The sequence below is a fragment of the Corapipo altera genome, unplaced genomic scaffold (assembly GCF_003945725.1).
Source record: "Corapipo altera isolate COAL_440 unplaced genomic scaffold, ASM394572v1 61, whole genome shotgun sequence".
Taxonomy (NCBI): Eukaryota; Metazoa; Chordata; class Aves; order Passeriformes; family Pipridae; genus Corapipo; species Corapipo altera.
The window spans coordinates 5437946-5455516 of NW_020884910.1; the positions used below are offsets into that span (position 1 = coordinate 5437946).

Sequence of the window (17571 nt, forward strand, 5' to 3'; positions counted from 1 at the left end):
GCTAGAATAGGTACAGACCTGAGAGAAACTGGATCTAGATTTGGGGCATATAAAGTTAAAAGGAATTTTTTTTCCTTCATTGTGGAGTCTTGATCCCATTTGTAAACAGTAGATAATGCAATTTTCTTAGGTATTCAGACACTATGGAAAAAATCATAAAGAGATGAAAATCTCTCTTCAGTTAACAATATTAGTTACAGTATTTGTTCCTAGTCCCATTTTTAGCTGAACTGCCGTGCTTGACATTTTATAAACGTGCACTCCACATACTTCCTCACTCTTCTGAGGCAGAATCGTGATATAAAAGATGTTTTAGCAAATTTCAGTCTAGGATCTGATAATAGGATATGCCAGGCAGCCTGTAGTATTGTTTGTTGCTGTCCCTCCTGCCCATAATCCTAATCATATGTACCTAGTAGTGCCTCTTCAGAAAAGGAAGAGAGGGATAGAGAAGACGCTGTACTTTCTTAGCCTGTTATTAGGTGAGCTGTCAGTTTTGGGGGCAGGGTGCTGTATTTAGCAGTCCATGTTCACATCTGCTCAGGCCTCCTATGGTGAGTGCCACAATTTGGGTGCAGTGCTGTTTGCAGGGTGCTGTGTACTCAGCTTCAGGATACAGCCACTGCACTGACCATCTTCTCCAGGCAGCACTGTCCTGTGTGCTTTTCAGTTCTCTGCTTTCAGAGATCACCCACGTGTTCTGCTCTGACCAGGGCTACTCATCTCAATTGCAATATACCTTATCTTCTCTATAGTTAGAAATTTTAAAGCAAATGGGATGGAACCTGATCTGTTTTGGGTTGCAATAACAAAGCTGGATGTTTTATTCCAGGAGTGGTGTTAATGAATCTTCCCAAAATGTTGATACTTTCTATACATGGTCCAGTGTTTGTTTTCACACTGTAAGAAGCTCTGACAACAGGGTCTGGTCTGGGCTTTCCCAAACAGTACTAATATACAAACTTGCACTTTCTGTGTCACATACAAGAGAGAGTACTGCAGTCAGCCCTGGTCTGTGGAGGGTCCCCAAGAGCTTGAGATCCAGCGGACCATGAAACCTGTTTCAGAAAGATGAGATGTGGCATTATGTTTTATGTAACTCACTGTGCTCTGTAACCAGCTCTTTTAATGCATGTGTAGAAACACTTGCAAGAGAGAATGGTATATTCCTGTGGTGTTCAGGAGACAGATTATATTGGTGAATTTCTCTATTTTTTCTTAAAGCAGCTGCATTTTTGGAAGTTGAATGTGAATATGATGGTACTTGGGTCTATAGGTTTCCAGTAGAGGAAGAGAGATGGGGCCAGGGAAGAACTACCTGATAAAAGTGACAGGAGACTCATCTTTCTATGTGGCAGGAGTGCGTTTTCCACTCAGACACACTGAGTTGCTTTCTCACTGAGAAAGAGAGAACAGTTGGATGAGGGCAGAGAAGTCTGTTTAAGTTTGGCCATCACTAAGGATCAACAGCTCCTACTGTCTTATCTGTACTATCATTAATCCAGTTAACAATCAGCTGTTTTAACAATTAGCTCTGTTACTAGCTCAGTCCATTAAGATCATTAAAACTCTATTTGCTTCAATTTAACCCCTCAGGTTCCTATTTCTAGTAGGTAAGTATCCTTATATCCTAAGGTAGATTATGTTATCTTAGCTAATGATCCAGGTCTGTTGTAGCCACATGGCCTACTATTTGTGTCTTTAGTGATTCATGAGAGACATGCCTTTAGGTACTGTTTTAAATAGTCCTCTAAATCTTGAAAATCAATGAGAAATGAAGGGAAGTTAATTATAATTTGTACTGATAGTACTGTCTATTACATAGTTTGCTAAGTATTTCCATTACATGAGTTTTGATCGTTTGTGGAAGGCAGGCATAGGAATTGCTCTGTGATTTTTGTTCTGTTCTAAACTTTGTCAAACACTTACTGTGTGCTGAGTTTTTCTCATTCTGTGCATCTGACTAAATTTAAATTGCTTAGGAAAATTGAATTTTAAAAAAAATCTGGTTGTATTGAAGAATGAGGTGATGAGAAAGTAGAGGAGACCAGAGAAATGTATATTCTTTTGCCTTTGTAATACTGTTCTGAATGACAGGTTGTGCTGTGAAAAGATCTTCCATCTCTCTGGCTTGAAACAGGAAATTAGTTTGATGACCAGGGCTCAAATCAAGAGGCAGAATTAACTGATCTGAGAGTTGGGGGCAGAGAGACATGGGAATGGGGAGGTGTTGAAATTGGAAAAAGAAGCCCAGGAAAAGAAGAATGGACAGAGAAGTTTGAGAAGTGAGAGAAGTCCAGGCTGAGAAAGCAGGACTAGAGAGACTTGCTAACAGGGAGAATAGGACCATCAGAGAGGGGGAAAGCCCAGAACGGGGATGGGAGCAGATGGGAAGAGCTGAGTAGGAAACCTCAGGCATGGGGCTAGTGGGTAGGATAACAGGTTCCCACAAACCACTTCTCTTTTAAGAAGCTAGAGCAGAACCAAAGCTGTTTCCTTCTCATCCTCCCTTTGTTACCAGAAAGCAAGCTGGCAAGGCATCCTGCTCCCCCTGCAGCACGGGCAGCTTGTCATCTTCCCAGGTGTAGGCCTATGCAGAACTGAGGGCTCCAGGTCTGCAAATGAACCATATGGCTGTTGGCACTTCATCACATTGTGGGAGGCATTCGTCTGGCTTCCTGTTGGTAGGAACCTAGGAAACTCCCATCCTTTCCTCAGGGTCTTAATACTCTCATCTTGATATCAAATGAAGCACTCACCGTTAGGGAGTGCTGAAACTAAAGCTGCTTGTGCATCCTGTAACTTTTTCTCTATGACATGATTCTCTACCACCACCCCAAAGTATGCTTTGCTCAATGAGAGAGAGGAGTTGTGTGCATATAAGGCACTTTTTGTCTGGCTTGCTGAAGAAGAAGGAAAAATGGACTGTGAGAGTCAGGGGATTACTTGAAGAAAACGGCTGTAGTAGCCACAGGAATGTGATCTGATCCTCCAGGCCAGCTGAATTTGTGTGAAGTTGAACTAGCCATTTTAAGCTAAACTTTTCAAAGGCTATCATTAGGTGTTGTACCTAACTGAGATGCCCAATTCTAGAACCTGGAAGAAGATTGGTAAAAATACTGCATGCTCTGTTCTCGAATAGAAGTTTCAGAAAAGCATTTCTTAGGCATCTCAAATCAAGTACTGCTCAAATCAGCAGATACTTCTGAAATTGTGCCATCTGTGCCTTAGCTCACTCTCCATGTAATGGTAATAATGCTACTTCTAAAAGAAGGTTGTGGGAGATTTTGAAAATAAATTAGCTTAATGTTTTGTGATGCAGTCAAGAATAAAGAATTGGATGAGGATGAAGGCTGGAGGAATAAAAAGGAGCTGAAAGGTTATACTCTGAAGTACAGTGTCACATACCTAGCATCTCATGCAAATGTCTGCTATAAACATGGAGTTCATCAGCTGGAAACTACAAAGGAGAAAGATCTGGAAGCATTGCTAGATCTTGTGGATAATTGAGACAGCACTTCCATGGTTTGTTACACTGTGATCTTAAAAGGTCTCGGTGGCTATCAGAGAAGCACTAATGCCACTGGGCTATTGGGAGAACCCATCTGGACACTTCTATACTTCCATCTCCACAGCAGAAAGGTGAGAGCCAAGTGGAGAAAGGGCCCAATGAGACTGTTAAGGCTGCTAGAGGAGTGGGTGACCAGTTTTAAAAGGTAGAGAAAAATGTGTGGCCTTGCAAAATGGGCCAGTATGAGATGAGTAAGACAGCAGTTTTTAAATGTACCTACAAGATAGAAGCTGGCTGAGCTGAGATACAGTTTTTGACACAACAATTATTAGGTTTGAGATGAAGGGGAATAAGTTGAGATTGAAAATTAAATAATTTTTAAGAGAATAGTGAGAGTCTGGAACAGCATCCCAAAGGACAGAGTGGAAGGAACAGACCTTGTTGGGCAGGAGATGAGACTTGAACCCTTTGAGAAGGATGTGAGCAGGGCCTGGGCTCAGGCTCAGGAGTCTGTAGCCAGTTAAATGTGTTAATTGCAGCAGATGCAGCATGCATACTTGGACATCCTGCGTTCAATGTGTGTAGGTGGTTGACCTTTTCCTTCTCTCAGGTGAAATCAAGTCATTAGGAATTATCTCTAAATATTCTGGCCCCGTACTTCAGAGTTTGAACTGCTTTAATCTTAGTAAGCCTTGGGCATCCAGATTACCAGCATATCTGTCCTGGAGAGTCTGGGAACATGAGGAGATCTCTTTCAGATGGCTGGTTTTTAGCGTGCAGCCAGAGAGGTCTGTTGAATACCTGAGCACGTGTGGAAAGGTGGGGATGTATGTGCTCTTCATTAGCATTTCTGAGATGCAGAAAAACCTCATGTCTCTCTGCTCCAGGATATCTATTTGTCCTGGTTTATGCAGCATGTTTGAATTGAAAAACTATAAATTGTGTTAGGGCTGAAGGAAGAAATGCATAGTTGGAGTGGAAACATTGCCATTTTTAGCCTTTGGATGGCTTCCACTTCATGTTTGTCACATGCAGTTCATATCTGAAAGGAACGTGTGTCACTGCTGATGTGATGTGCCATGTCATAAAAGCTTTGGTGACATTTTGTGACCTCTTAAAAGTTTAACAAAAGAGGTTTGCAACATGTAAATGCCATCTGCCATGGCAAAGCAGCTTCCCAGTTCTCTAATCACATATGCCTATTGTGAAATGCTGCATCACCTTGAAAAAAATCAGCATATTAATGGAGGAAGCTTGTCATTTCAACCATTCCTAGATTCTTTACATAATTCATCTATTAAGTTTTTTTACTTATTAAGAACCCTGAGGGGTGGAAATTGCAGCAAATCCATGATAGCTTTAGGAGTTCTGTTTCATTAGCGCTGTATTTACTTTCTGATTTTTTAGTACTCTGAATTGGAACCATTCTCCCTATGATCTTAATCTTTAGCAGATACTCATGGGGTTCAGAAGCGTGAAAAGTCTGAGCTGTCTCAGGAACATGTAACAGGACTTTCGGGGGGGGGTGTAAAAAGAGGGGTGTTTTCTTCATTAACCTGTGTTTGCTCCCTTACTCCATTATGGGCAGTGAGATGTGCTAATTATTTTAAATTGATTTAACTTATGTCACATCAGTAGTCTCAGATGTGGGATAAGGAGACCAAACTTTGGTTTCAGTTTTTTCCAGGCTGCTATCTTATATAATGTACAGCTTTGAATCAGCAGGGACAGTTTTTACAGCCTGGAAAAAACATAAGCAGAGTGTTTCATGCTTGGATGGGAGGGAAGAGCACTTTATCCACTTATCTTTTACTTTACGTACTGCTGTTGTTGGGTCCTCTAGCTTTTACTTGTCAATAAGACGAACTTTCTAAAGAGAGGGTTTATTGCAGGAAATGTGTACATATTAGAGGCCACATACACAACATGCATTAATTTCTGAGTAACAATGAGCAGAAGCTACTTCAGATGGTGTCAAGGTCGAAAACTGCATCTCTGCAGACTGTGGTGAGAGGCAACAGATCCACCTCCTGTTGTAAACAGCTTTTCTGTGCTTCCTGAGAAGCGTGCAAGCATTGTCTAGCCCTCACAGCCATCCCTGAAGAAGTTGGGTCTGTTTTTATCGCTGTATTATAGGCAGAGAAGGTGGTGTGCTGAAAAATGAAGTCACAAGACTAGCAAATCTGTGTAAGCAGCAAACCAAGATACCAGAAGCCCTGGCTTGCCAGCCTGTCTCATTACATTATGCCCAAGTGCTCTGGGCAAACCCTGTTTTTTGGACTGTGTTTGTACATAGCATTGGTGATAATAGCAGGCTTCAATACTGATGCTAATTCTGATTTTTAGACATAAGATTACTGTTTCCATGACAGGGTCTATCCTCAGGCTTCCCTGTAGATAAAAAGATGTTTACATTTCTTTGTTGGAGTATTGAGAGGTGATGCTAGATGTGCATAGGTGTCACAGAATGGATAAATAAAAAATATCACCCACAGGCAAGAGAAATCAAGAAGCCTGTGAGCATCACTCTGTATGTAATGTTCTGAGGTGGCAGTGGCATGTTCTCAGTCCAGCACTTGCAAGACTAAGTCATTACACTGTGCTGCTCCCCTCATAGCAGACCATATGGTAAGATCCTACTGTGCATGTACTGCCCCAAGGGTCCTACTCACAGATGGAGCAATGAAACCAAAAAGCTGGCTGTGCAGGAGTTCAGTGGGTTTGTTGTAACTGCTTTGCCATGCAGCCGTTTCAGTTGCCTTTATGTTTGACCTGTTTTTATAGGTCCTGACAAGGTCTGTAAAATAAGCTTATTCTTAATTGTGATTCACACAATTCTTATCTTACCATTCTTAATTTTAAAAAGTTAATATGGGAGTTGGGTAGGATAAGTTTTTGCATTTGCTGCTTGCAGTACTGACTATTTTGCCTATTTTGGCCCTGAAACAGGAGAAGCCATCTTTTTTTTGCAGTATTTGCAGAGTGACAATGGTTATATTAGCAGTTACTGCAGGCTGGTTAGTACAGTGTAAAATTACACTCTGTTTCACTGGGAAATGAGCCTGTTGGTGTGGCCAGGGAGATACCAGTACAAGCACCTGACACGGATGATATTTGAACTCCTTAGAGAATATTGAATAGCTTTTTATCACAGCCCAGTCGTAGCTGACATTTAAACTGTGCAGCAAGAAAGAGGGAGGGAGATTAGGAGATGTCTCCGTAGAGGTACTGCAGCCCATCTGGGCTTTTCAGAGCGAGAAACTGTACCCAACTGGCTATCACTAGATGGTATCAAAATGCTTGCTTTGTTGTCTGCTTAAATAATAACCAGGTACACCATGTGTGGGAAGAGATTTTCGGGGGAGAAAAGCTACTTAACATCAAGCTGAGGAAACAGCAAGGCACTGCTGTTGGGAAGGCTGTGTGAGCAGCCAGGCCTGCTGTTTCCTTCCAACACTGAGCAACCTTTCTCGTTTTAGGAACTTTCCGCTGTACCTTCTGTGAGACTGAAGTGGAAGAAGATGAGTCGGCAATGCCCAAAAAGGATGCAAGGACACTCGTTGCAAGATTTAATGAACAGATTGAGCCCATCTATGCGCTGCTTCGTGAGACGGAAGACGTTAACTTAGCCTATGAAATCCTGGAGCCAGAACCCACAGAGATTCCTGCCCTGAAGCAGAGGTGGGAACTCACCTGGTCTTCTCTCACTGCACTGCTTCCCTGTAGTGTGCTCCTCTCCGTGGAGCTTTCCTAAACCTTGTGCAGTCTCTGGCTGCATTGAGGACTTACTTGTTCAGCACCAACTGTACAAGAAACTAACAGATTCCCCAAGGAATGTGTGGTTGATAAGGAGACAAAGGGCTGTAACCATTTTTTACTAAACAAGGCAGATGGCTGTTCTTCTGGCCAGCTTCTTGCATGTAGTTTTCTGTGAGGTGGGATGCTTGAATTGCCTGCTGCTTGCTGTGCTGCGGCTGGTATGGATACCAAGGCCTTGCCTCACTATTTACAAAATGCAAACTGCAGCCCCTTGACAAAACTTGGAAGGTGCCATCCATGCTGTCTTCTTTCTCTCAAGCACTTATCTTTCATCTATTCATTTTGCTTCTGCACGGCTTTGAAACTAAGCTGTCTGCAGTCTACACCTTGTACTTTAAATCCACATATTACAACATTCTACTTTGAAGACTTTACTTGTAATAAGGGGTTTTTTTCTTCTGATTTTCCCCAACTTGTTACACACCTTTTGGGGAGGAAACCGTGTTGGAGTCAAAAACTCCTTAAAATATTCTTACCTATGGAAATGACACTTTCTTCCAGAACATTCCTAGCTGTACAAAAACAGATGATGTTTAAATAATGCAGAAAGATGTGGGGAGCTGTCAGTTCTGTCAGCTCTGGTGAAATGTGATGCACTTCACAGTATTTAAAAAAAAATTAATTCACACAGGGGAAAAAAATGTAACGTGAGGGGATGCATTCCCACAGTGCCTTGAGGTGCTTGGCTTTAGTTAATGGGAGAGCGAACAGAATGCACTTTTTTTCTCTCAGGCTAACCTTGAGAGAGAATGTTCCTCATATATTCATGCTAGACAGTTTCTAATTAATATAATAAAAATTCTTTGTCTATTCATAGGCTTCTTCTAGCCAAGAAGGTAGCTATTTTTCCTCATCATTCTGATAGAAAAACAGAAGCAATATAAAGAATGGAAGAGATTTTCCCAAGGTTGCTCAGCATGTCTTCGGTGATATGGGGAATCCTTGAAGCCTTTATACCCAAGCTGAATCACTAGACTTTGTTTTAAAATCTCTTTTCTGTAGTTTAAGTAGTAGAACTGGGATAACCCTACCAAAAAGAGAGTAATTTCTCAGTCTTCCCCTTTTGTGTACAGGAAATTATCACAGCAAAAGCCTGGTGCAGTCCCATGATTAAAAAGCAGCGCCCACTTACTTGACTCTTAAATACTTAAAAAACATTGTAAATGATTAATTACTCTGTGAAAGGAATGACAAAATAAATAGGCAGCCTTTTAAATGCTTACTTGAACACAACTTGCTTCAGTACATACAATGATTTAATTATTTATTAACTCTTATTAATTCAAAGCAGCTAATTCCATGGAAGCACTGCTGTGAGATTTTTTCAAAGTGCCAAACCCTGGGTTATTTATTCTGTTTTTATGGAGTCTTGAGTGTCTAAAATCATTGACAAAACTGACATTTGGTGATTCTGAAACAAATGGAAAAGGTCACAAAATGCCTGCATCTTCTCTTTGCACTAACACAGGCAACTCATGTATGTTCAGGAGAGTTTTTAGGAGCTCTAAGCCACAGCACTGACATTGCATAACTGTCATTCACCTGCCTTCGGGAACTGGGTAGATCTTCATTTATATTTTTCTAAGAGGCTGTTAATTTTCTTAATCTTGGCAAAGCATGAATTAGCCCCACAGGTTTCATAGTAAACCTGCTTTACTTAAGCCCTTCTCTGTGGTTTTCAAAAACTTACAGATTTTAATAACCCCTCTATTTTCTTGTGTCAAAATAGCATGATTTCAATTAACAGAAAATCTTCACAGAATTAATTTTCTGTGGTCATGCTGTCAGGAACCATGGGTTGTCTGTTGTGAGGTTGAAGCTCTTAAGAGCAGCACAGTGAAAAAGTGTTTTATTTCAGATATGGCAAAAAAAGAGTTATCCCCATTATGAAAGACCTTAATAGTCTGGGCAGGATTGAGATGAAAATTTCAAGTTGTTTGCCCATTGCACAGTGTGGTTTCTGTGGGCCATACCTCAGCTATGTCAAAGACTATTTATGTTGCCTTTAAAGGCAGCTAAACCACTCATTAAGGGATTTCCATCAGAGTGAATAAAACAACTGATGGGTAACAGAGCAAATGTAGCCACATCTGGGCCACTGAGCTGCCACAGTTCCTGACTGCAGGGTGGCCATGTGAAGTCTAGACCAAGGTGAGGAAAAAGCAGATCATGGATCTTAGAGAGAGATTTAAGAGTGCAGTCCTTTCATCTGCTCTGTGCTGCCCGTAAGGCAGCTCATGCACCTGGCGCCTGATCTGTGGTGGCTAATCCTGTACTTTGGAATAGAGTTGCTGAATGTAAGTTCTCTTCTTGCAGAAAGGAGTATTCCCCTGTTCAGGTAGTCTTAAGGTGTTGCTCATGTCTACAGACAGCATCACTCAAGATACAAAGCAGTAAATTGAGGCACATTTGCAAAGCTCACTGGGCTCCAAAAGTAGACAGCAAGTGTCTAGATGGTTCCATCTCAGTGTGAGACATTGCAGTCGATCACTTGAAGTAGTTAGTACTGTAGGTGTCTCTTAGAACTGTTACTTTCATTTTTGAAACATTCCTGACGTCATAGAATAAGTGTTTCGCTGTGAAATGATAGTGTAGGAAAAAAGTCAGTATCAAGCACAGTTACAGGGGCCTCTGTGCAAAAGTATTATTGGGTAGTTCCTGGCACTGAGTATTTAGCTATCACCCTGTAGTCATGGGGAGGAAGAGCTTGGGGGAGAGCTGCATTGTGCATCTTGTGAGGAAAGTGGATTACATAAAATTGTCAGGGAAACGCTAGTTAGAGATTTCTATTGTGTGGGAAGCAGAGTGGTGCTTTTCACAGAACACACGCCTGTCTTGGAGAGCTGAAAGGTACCAACACTTGAAATAACACACTGGGAAGAAGGTCTCTGTGTGGTTCCTTAGGTTATATAAGCAACACATGCACATGAGCCTTCTGCCCCAAAATTCAAGGCTGCTATGAAGCTCTCCTAGCAGAGCTGGCTGCAGGAGAGAACTGCTAAGTGTATGGACACATGCTAACACGGATGCTGTGAAGCATTTTGCTAACAGAGCTCAGCAAAATCACTACTGAGAGGCTGTGAGTAGCCCTCAATCCAAACTGTGGAACAAAGCACCAGTGTTTTTTATCTGGGGGAGAGAGATGTTCACCTACCTGTGTATTTTCCCTTCACTGTTTCCCCCTAAAAATCCAGCAGAATTAGCTCATCAAGCAGTGGTTAAGTCCTCACTGAACTAAAAAAACCTGCATATTATTCAGGGCTTCTCCAACTGCAACTTTATTTTAAGCTTCCTGGTTGGAGTAAAGGTCATTGAGTAGACAACAGTAACTGAACTGTGCTCACTGATGACAACTGTCAGCTCAGCTGGCATCATTCATTATCCCTGGTGGATTTGCTCTGGACAAGAGGAGGAGTTGAGACAGAGCTGTTACTTATGAAAAACCCTAAGTACCACTGGCAGTCAGATGACTGAAATTATATGTCTGAGGGTGGGTACAGTCTGCAGCAGATCTGTTTCTCTGAAAAGATGAAATATTCTGAAGTAGAGGAACAGTCACATTTGGCTTTCCCCACCCCTAGACCAGTGAGTTTCCATTCAGCTGCTTTCCCTGGTCTATGCATATGTAGCAACACAGACCAGAGAGTATTTTAGGCTCATTGCCATCATCAGTGTGCAGAAAATATTCCACCTGATGTCCTCTTTCAATCAGATCCAAGCCGGAATGTTTTTCTCCCTCAGTCTCCTGAGCTAGAAGGGGCCCTGGAGGGAAATGTGCTGGCTGCAGCTCCTCTCAGGAGGCAAAGGAGGGCTAGGCTTTGACTGCCATACACTTTGCATCAGTCAGTACCTTTCCTTCTCCAGCTTTTCCACAATGAAGGCTGTTCTTCTGTCTTGCTGCCTCCTGCACACCATCAGCATACAAATTCTTTTGCCCAGCTCTAGTCCTCTAATTCGAAGGTGCTTTCTCATCTTCCTTCTCTACCTGGACTCCCCACTTCTCTCAAGGCTGTATCTGTGGATAGTACAGATCTCCTGTGTAACACAGGAGAGGTGACTTATCATATGTGTTGTCACTCACAATTCAAGCAAAGGTTTGAATTGTGTTTTTCTTGGTGAGTTAACTCCTTGAATCCTGTGGTTAATAACAGTTCACAGGTCTGAGCGTGCTGGGTCTCCGGGCCTACTATCTGCCATAGTTAAACTTCAGTGCTTTTTTAATGCAGTATATGGTTGCTGTGTGAAGGCCAAAAAAAGGCTTTTCCAAATACCAGACTACTGTTTGACTGTGTTTTGCTGCTGTGGCTTTTGTTTCAGGGCATTCTGGAATTTTATGTTTGTTTTTGCATGAGTGCATCTGCATCTCTAGTGCTGTCTCGTTTTTTCAGCGTCTATGGTGGATGTTGCCATGGCCTTGTGTAGGGTTTCCCATTAGAGATTTATGAGTTTCCCAAACTATCAAACTGGTGCAGAAATTCCTGACAGGAGATGTTAGAACTGAAAATGCAAGTTCTCAGTGCAGATCATGGGAGATAACTAATCATAGTTAAAGTGACTAAGGAGGGGCTAAGTAGCTAAGGAGGGGCTTGTTCTGAGTGCTCTGTTTTTATCTCTTTGACTTTCATGTAGCAAAGAGCGTGCAGCTGGTGCTGGTTCAGGGACAGCAGCTGGCCTTGCAGGTGGACACCATCGGGAAGCATGGACTACAAAAGGACCATCATATGAGGACTTGTATACCCAGAATGTTGTCATCAGCATGGAGGACCAGGAGGATATTAACCGGTCTGCAAGTGAAGGAAAGCCAGCCAGAGAGAGACCAATTTGGCTGCGTGAGAGCACGGTGCAGGGGGCTTATGACCCTGATGAAATCAAAGATGGTAAGAAAATCCACAGAGCAGAAGTACTGCTCTGCTTATACAATGCCTTTACAGTGCTGTCAAAAACATGTTCTCCTGTGTGTGTACAGCTGCTGCCCCCAACACTCCAGAGTTTGTTCCCCTCTTCTGTGCAAAGCACGTATGTGTAGGTAGATGTAAAAAACCATGACTTATTAGGTCCAGGATTGAAATCTAGGTCAGTAAAGCTGAGCTGTCCATGGAATTTTGTGTGGGCTTCTAAAATGTTAATTAACTGTTATATCTTCCACCTTGAGAGTTTATTGCTTCTAGATGAAGGTCTTTTGGTTTCATCTAGAAAGCTGCCTCCCTAATAGGTCACTGCTGAAAAATAACATTTATTAATGTTCAGTGACTCTGAAGTCTACCAGTCTACCAGCAGTATTTATACATTCCCAGCCTTCTTCTTGCCAGTTGTTTCTCAAAACATGTTATATATCAAGAATACTCAGAATTAAAGCTTCAGGAAGTACAGTAGGAAGGTCTATCACCATGGCAGGTGAGAGTTCTTCCTTTCTTTCAGGAATTTGGCAGTGCTCTAATATTAGTAGTTGTAGCCATCACCCATTACTAGAACTTTATTTACAATGAAAACAGAAGTCTGGTGAAGTTAGGGATGGGTCTTTTGGCCTTTATTTTACCACAGGAAAGAAGTAATCACAAACTGCCCTGGCTTTTAGTGCTAAGTGCAGAACTTACTTCGTTAGTTTGCCTGCCTCACAGAATTTTTTCATCTCAAGTTGAAAAATGTAATCAGTGCATTTCTGACCCCCGGAGGGAAAGGCTTGGGAGCCAACTGCCTGGATGTGCTGGTGAAACCATGAGGCTCCATGTCTTGGAGGAGCAGGCAAGTGGGTGTTAATGTATGAAGGCAGAATACCATCCCCTCAGTTCCAGCAATTGTTCATAGGCAGCATCTTTTGGTTCAAGACAGAAAGTTTGCCACGGGGAGCCTGTCCTACTTTTTAGGCCTTGTTTTTACACAGAGTTCTCCATATTTCATTTTTTATTCTGGTCTTTTTTAAATTTTTTTCCACACTGCACAGAGTTTTATTGGTGATGAGTGAACTCACAGTCCTCTGATCCAATGTAGAATTAGGAAAGGTTTTCTGTGGAATGCTACTTTCTGAGCAGAACTTTGCCTTTTGAATCCATGAACTGCAGACACACTGCCTACCCAAGCCATATCAAACCCTCCTGGCGACTGTACAGCCAAGTTTACTTAAAGAGGAGCACAGGCCATGTGTGTTAGCTGGGACACTGAAGTCCCCTTCAAATAAGAGGTCCATGTAGGGAACCAGGGAGACAGTCTGGGCTGTTTCAGCTTAGAGAGCAAGAGCTGTTTTAATGCAGCCTCCCATGCTGCACTGCACAGCTTGGCTGAAGGCTGTGAGCTGCATCTGCTATATGAAATAGATCCTGCTCCATCCCACCACCATGTTCCTTTAATGAGCTTTTCCGCTTCCTGCCTGATAGGTGCACCTCTGACCTTACCAGACACAGCTGTGTTAAATGTTGTTTTGTAAACATGGTTTTGCATATTCCTTGTCTGCCTGGACCCATTTGCTTCTCCATCTTAATCCGTATAGGGAGGTAGCTCAGCAGGACAGGGCCTGGTTTTGGGTCTGTATTTTATGGTCTGCGCTGGCAGCACTTTGTGGTCTTGGTCATCTCCCCAAGTCCCCCAGGTTATGGTCAGACAACTTGGAAACAAAGGAACAAAAAGGAAATGGCCTGTGCTCATTCACCTGTGAAACAACAATAAGATACTTGCTCTGTCTCTGACAAGTGTCATCATAGCTGCATGGTCTGGATATCTGAGGCCCAGATTTAACTCCAAAGGACTGCTTTGCTTTCTGGTCCACTGTAGTGCCTGAGTTGGACACCTCCCTGGGGCAGTCTTTTCCAAGTACCTGCCTATCATGCGTTTTTTGTCTTTGCTTGCAATGTGCTCTTGGCCAAGGCTTCCAGCAGGGAGCCACAGTGACTCCAGGCTTCCCAGCTCCTAGGAAATGTCAGTACTTGTTCTGCCATTATGAAAAAAACCATAACTATGTCTGTCTTTCAAGGTGGAGGAGGAGGTGGCTTAGAGAAAAGGTGTGACTTGTCCAGCTGTGCTCAGTGCTAGTCATAATAAAGGTTCAGAAAACCTTCAGGGCTATCACGCAGATCTCTGTGAGGAAATGACCACTTGTGTCTCCTTACAGGGGGCCGGGATCTGGATGCTTTCCAGGAGCGTGAGGAGAGCCGGGCAGCACTGGATGATAACGAGGAAGTGATGCGTGCCCTGCTTATCCACGAGAAGAAGACGCCTTCTGCTTCCACAGTTGCTGTCGGAGGTGCCGCTCCTCTCTCCGGTGGCAACGCTAGTGACTCTGAGAGCGAGACAAGCGAGTCAGAGGAGGAATCCCCTCCCCGCGCTGCTGCCACAGCCACCACAACGTATGGGCTGGAGGAGGAGGATGAGGATGAAGAATTTGAGGTGGTGGCAGAAGACCCCACTGTCACAGTGGCTGGGCGCCCACACTCTTACAGCCAAGTGAGCCAGCGCCCTGAGCTGGTGGCCCAGATGACGCCAGAGGAGAAAGAGGTTTACATTGCCATGGGGCAGCGCATGTTTGAGGACATGTTTGATTAACTGATTCCTCCCATGGCGTTTTTTAAAAAGTGACTTTTTAAGCCAGAGACTCCCTAGTAAAACAGAAGACTGAAGCGCGTCTTTCCTCCCCTGTGTGTTGGGACACTGCGGCTCAGGACTGCTAATCTCAGGCATCTTGCTCACCAGAGCAGGGGAGCAGGAAAGCTGCATGTACCAAAACAGGTAGGGAAGGACAAATCTCAGAAGTGAAGATGCTTGCAAAGTAAAAATCTATTTCAGGCTGCGCTGCACAGGCACTGCTTTAACTTTCTCCAAGGCCCTAGCAGCTCGATTTCCCCGATTGCTTAGAGTTGTTTTTTGTTGCAGATCCTAGTGAAATCTACACCCCTGCCCTCAGAGGACATAAGGGCTCCATAGTCCGAGCAGAGTGCTCTGCAGAGGAGGGCGTAAGTAACATATAGCTGCCTGTGATCAGCGAGGGGAGAGGAGAGGAAGGCACTTTGCTGATGGCAAGCTTGGGCAAGGCTTGTAGCTGACCAGTTTGCCAGCTGCCACTGGCCACCAGAGTGGCTGTTTCTAAGCAGGCCTGTAGGCAGCAACCTTTTCTTGCTCCCATTCACTCCTTACTGGGACTCAGAACCTCAAGGTTAGGTGTAACCTGAAAAACTCAGTGAAAGCCTTGGCAGGCACACACAGTCACCCTTTGTCAGTGTAACAAATGCCCTCCATGGCTCTGAGCTGTCAGAGTGCTCTGACTTACCAGGAGATACCTTCATTTTCCAGTATTGTTGCCTGTTGCTTCTGCCTAGCCCTGTCTAAACTCCAGTGTTGCAAACAGTTCACAGTGGGCAGGGCTGCTGTCAGGCAGTGCCAGAGAAATGGCATAACTAGTTTTTATTTGTAATCTCACCAGGGCTGTATGATTTTAAGAGGAATTATACAACTTTGAATTCTGCTTTGGCACATTCTTTTACCACAGAAAAACATTTATCAGTGCCTATAGAGCAATATAATGTTTGTAATGTTTTTCTCTTTCAATTGAAAATGTTGCTTTTTTAAAATTGTTGACTTTTCCTATACAGTACTACAATAAAACAAAATGATAAAAGAATTCTGTGTTCCAGAGGATAGAGGCTGCATTACGTGCTGTTCCACTTGCATGGGCAGCACAAATTTGCTGTTCACTGAGACTGTAAATCTGTTTTATACTAACTATGCTTTCTATGTTCTGCTAACCTTGTAATGCCTCCTTTGTGGTTTGATTTTCAGCTTCTTGATATTTTGAGTCCCCTCTTTTTTAAATAGTATTTTAAATTTTCTTTTAAGTCATTTTCAAGAGGAATAAATAAACATAAACTTCTCCCCTTTGTCATCTTTCAGTTTGTCGTGTGCCTAGTTGGCAATGTTGTTTGCTTATCATTTTGATTTACTTGATTCAAGAAAAAAAACCAATTTGCGCTCTCCTTTGAGAGAAGGATTATTTGAAATCCCACTGCACATTATTTCTCCTTACTAGAGCTTCCTTGAATGCCTCCTGGAATCTCCTGCACTTCCAGGAAGAATGTTTCATTAACTGGTACCACAGGAGGCCCTTTTTGATCAGCACTTCCCTTCCTTTCCTTCTTCCTTAAGTGAAAGCTGATGGTAGAGGTCTCACAGACATCATGTTGCTAATTAAAATGATATTCTGGTGTAGACAAACCTCCAAGATCTGGTATCAAGCTTCTAGATAACAAGTCACAGAGCCGATAACTTAGATTCAGTGATCAGCCAGCAGTAAAAATGTGCTGTACCCGTTCTTTCTTGATTTAATCTAACTGAATTCAATCTTAACAATGGAGAAAAGCAGGTAGATTTATAAGGAGCCAGACAGACACTGAGAACTAATCCTGAATACAGTACAGCTACTTGTGCTCATAACTCACCAGGACTTATATACTGAGTTTTTAGTTTGCAAAATCAAACTGTAGGTTTAGTAAAGCTTATGTGAAGAAACATGGAGCATAATCATCTATAGTGTGTCTACATAATAAACAGATTTAATTGTGGTTTGTGCAGGAGTTGTAACTTTTGTCATTCAGCAAACCATGTCCTGCACATGAGGGAATTGGAACAGCGGTTTTTAGGGCTTGCCTTCAATCTCTCATCTGCCATGTGCAGCCCTCAGGAGGACTGGAAAGGTCAAGGTACTTGAGCAGATGTCGTCAGTGTTTCCTGCCCTCTCTAACAGCTCCTGGATTCAAAAGGATGGCTGCTCTGCTCCGTACCAGCCGGTTCAGGCTGTTGTCCATACACTGCTACTTCCCTGTTGTGACAAGCTCTGCTTGAATGAGCAGGAGCACATACAGTCAGTAGTGTCCTCTTTCTTTTCCTACAGCTGAAGCAGAGCTCTACACACATGCCAGGAGAGAAAGAACAGCCTCTGCAAGCAAAGCCAGGCACTGCCAGCAGGTTGGTGCTAACGCAAGGGATAAAGCCATCAATTCTGAGGAGGGCCCAGCCATTTCCTCTGCCTGCTGGACCATATGTGCTGCATTAATGCTAACCCAATAACACTGTGAGTGTGGTTGAGTGCTGAAGCCTTCCTGGGTGAATCTTCTAAACCCATTCAAACCAGGTGCTGTATCTGCTTCCGGCTTGAAGTGCGTTTTATCTGACGAGTGATATTTGAGAGTTCAAGAAGCACTTGAACAATGCTCTCAGGCACATGGTGTGATTCTTAGGGTTGCTGTGTGCAGGACAAGGAG

The 17571-nt window shown here is 43.0% G+C and overlaps 1 protein-coding gene across 9 annotated transcripts in view; it reads left to right on the forward strand.

The window, feature by feature from the left end:
• GTF2E1 (general transcription factor IIE subunit 1) overlaps positions 1-17571 on the forward strand; it is a 75711-nt gene that overhangs the window by 32388 nt on the left and 25752 nt on the right. For 3 of the 9 annotated variants that reach the window (XR_003529316.1, XR_003529317.1, XR_003529315.1), the window contains exons 3-5: positions 6991-7192; positions 11960-12207; positions 14433-15270. Coding sequence is in view for 3 of the 9 variants with exons in the window: in XM_027653533.1 (XP_027509334.1) it covers positions 6991-7192; positions 11960-12207; positions 14433-14863 (881 nt within the window). In the remaining 6 variants the exon portion in view is untranslated. Of the gene's footprint in view, positions 1-6990; positions 7193-11959; positions 12208-14432; positions 16208-17201; positions 17276-17571 lie in introns of those variants that run through there. The other 6 variants (XM_027653533.1, XM_027653536.1, XM_027653532.1 and 3 more) reach the window with 4 other exon arrangements.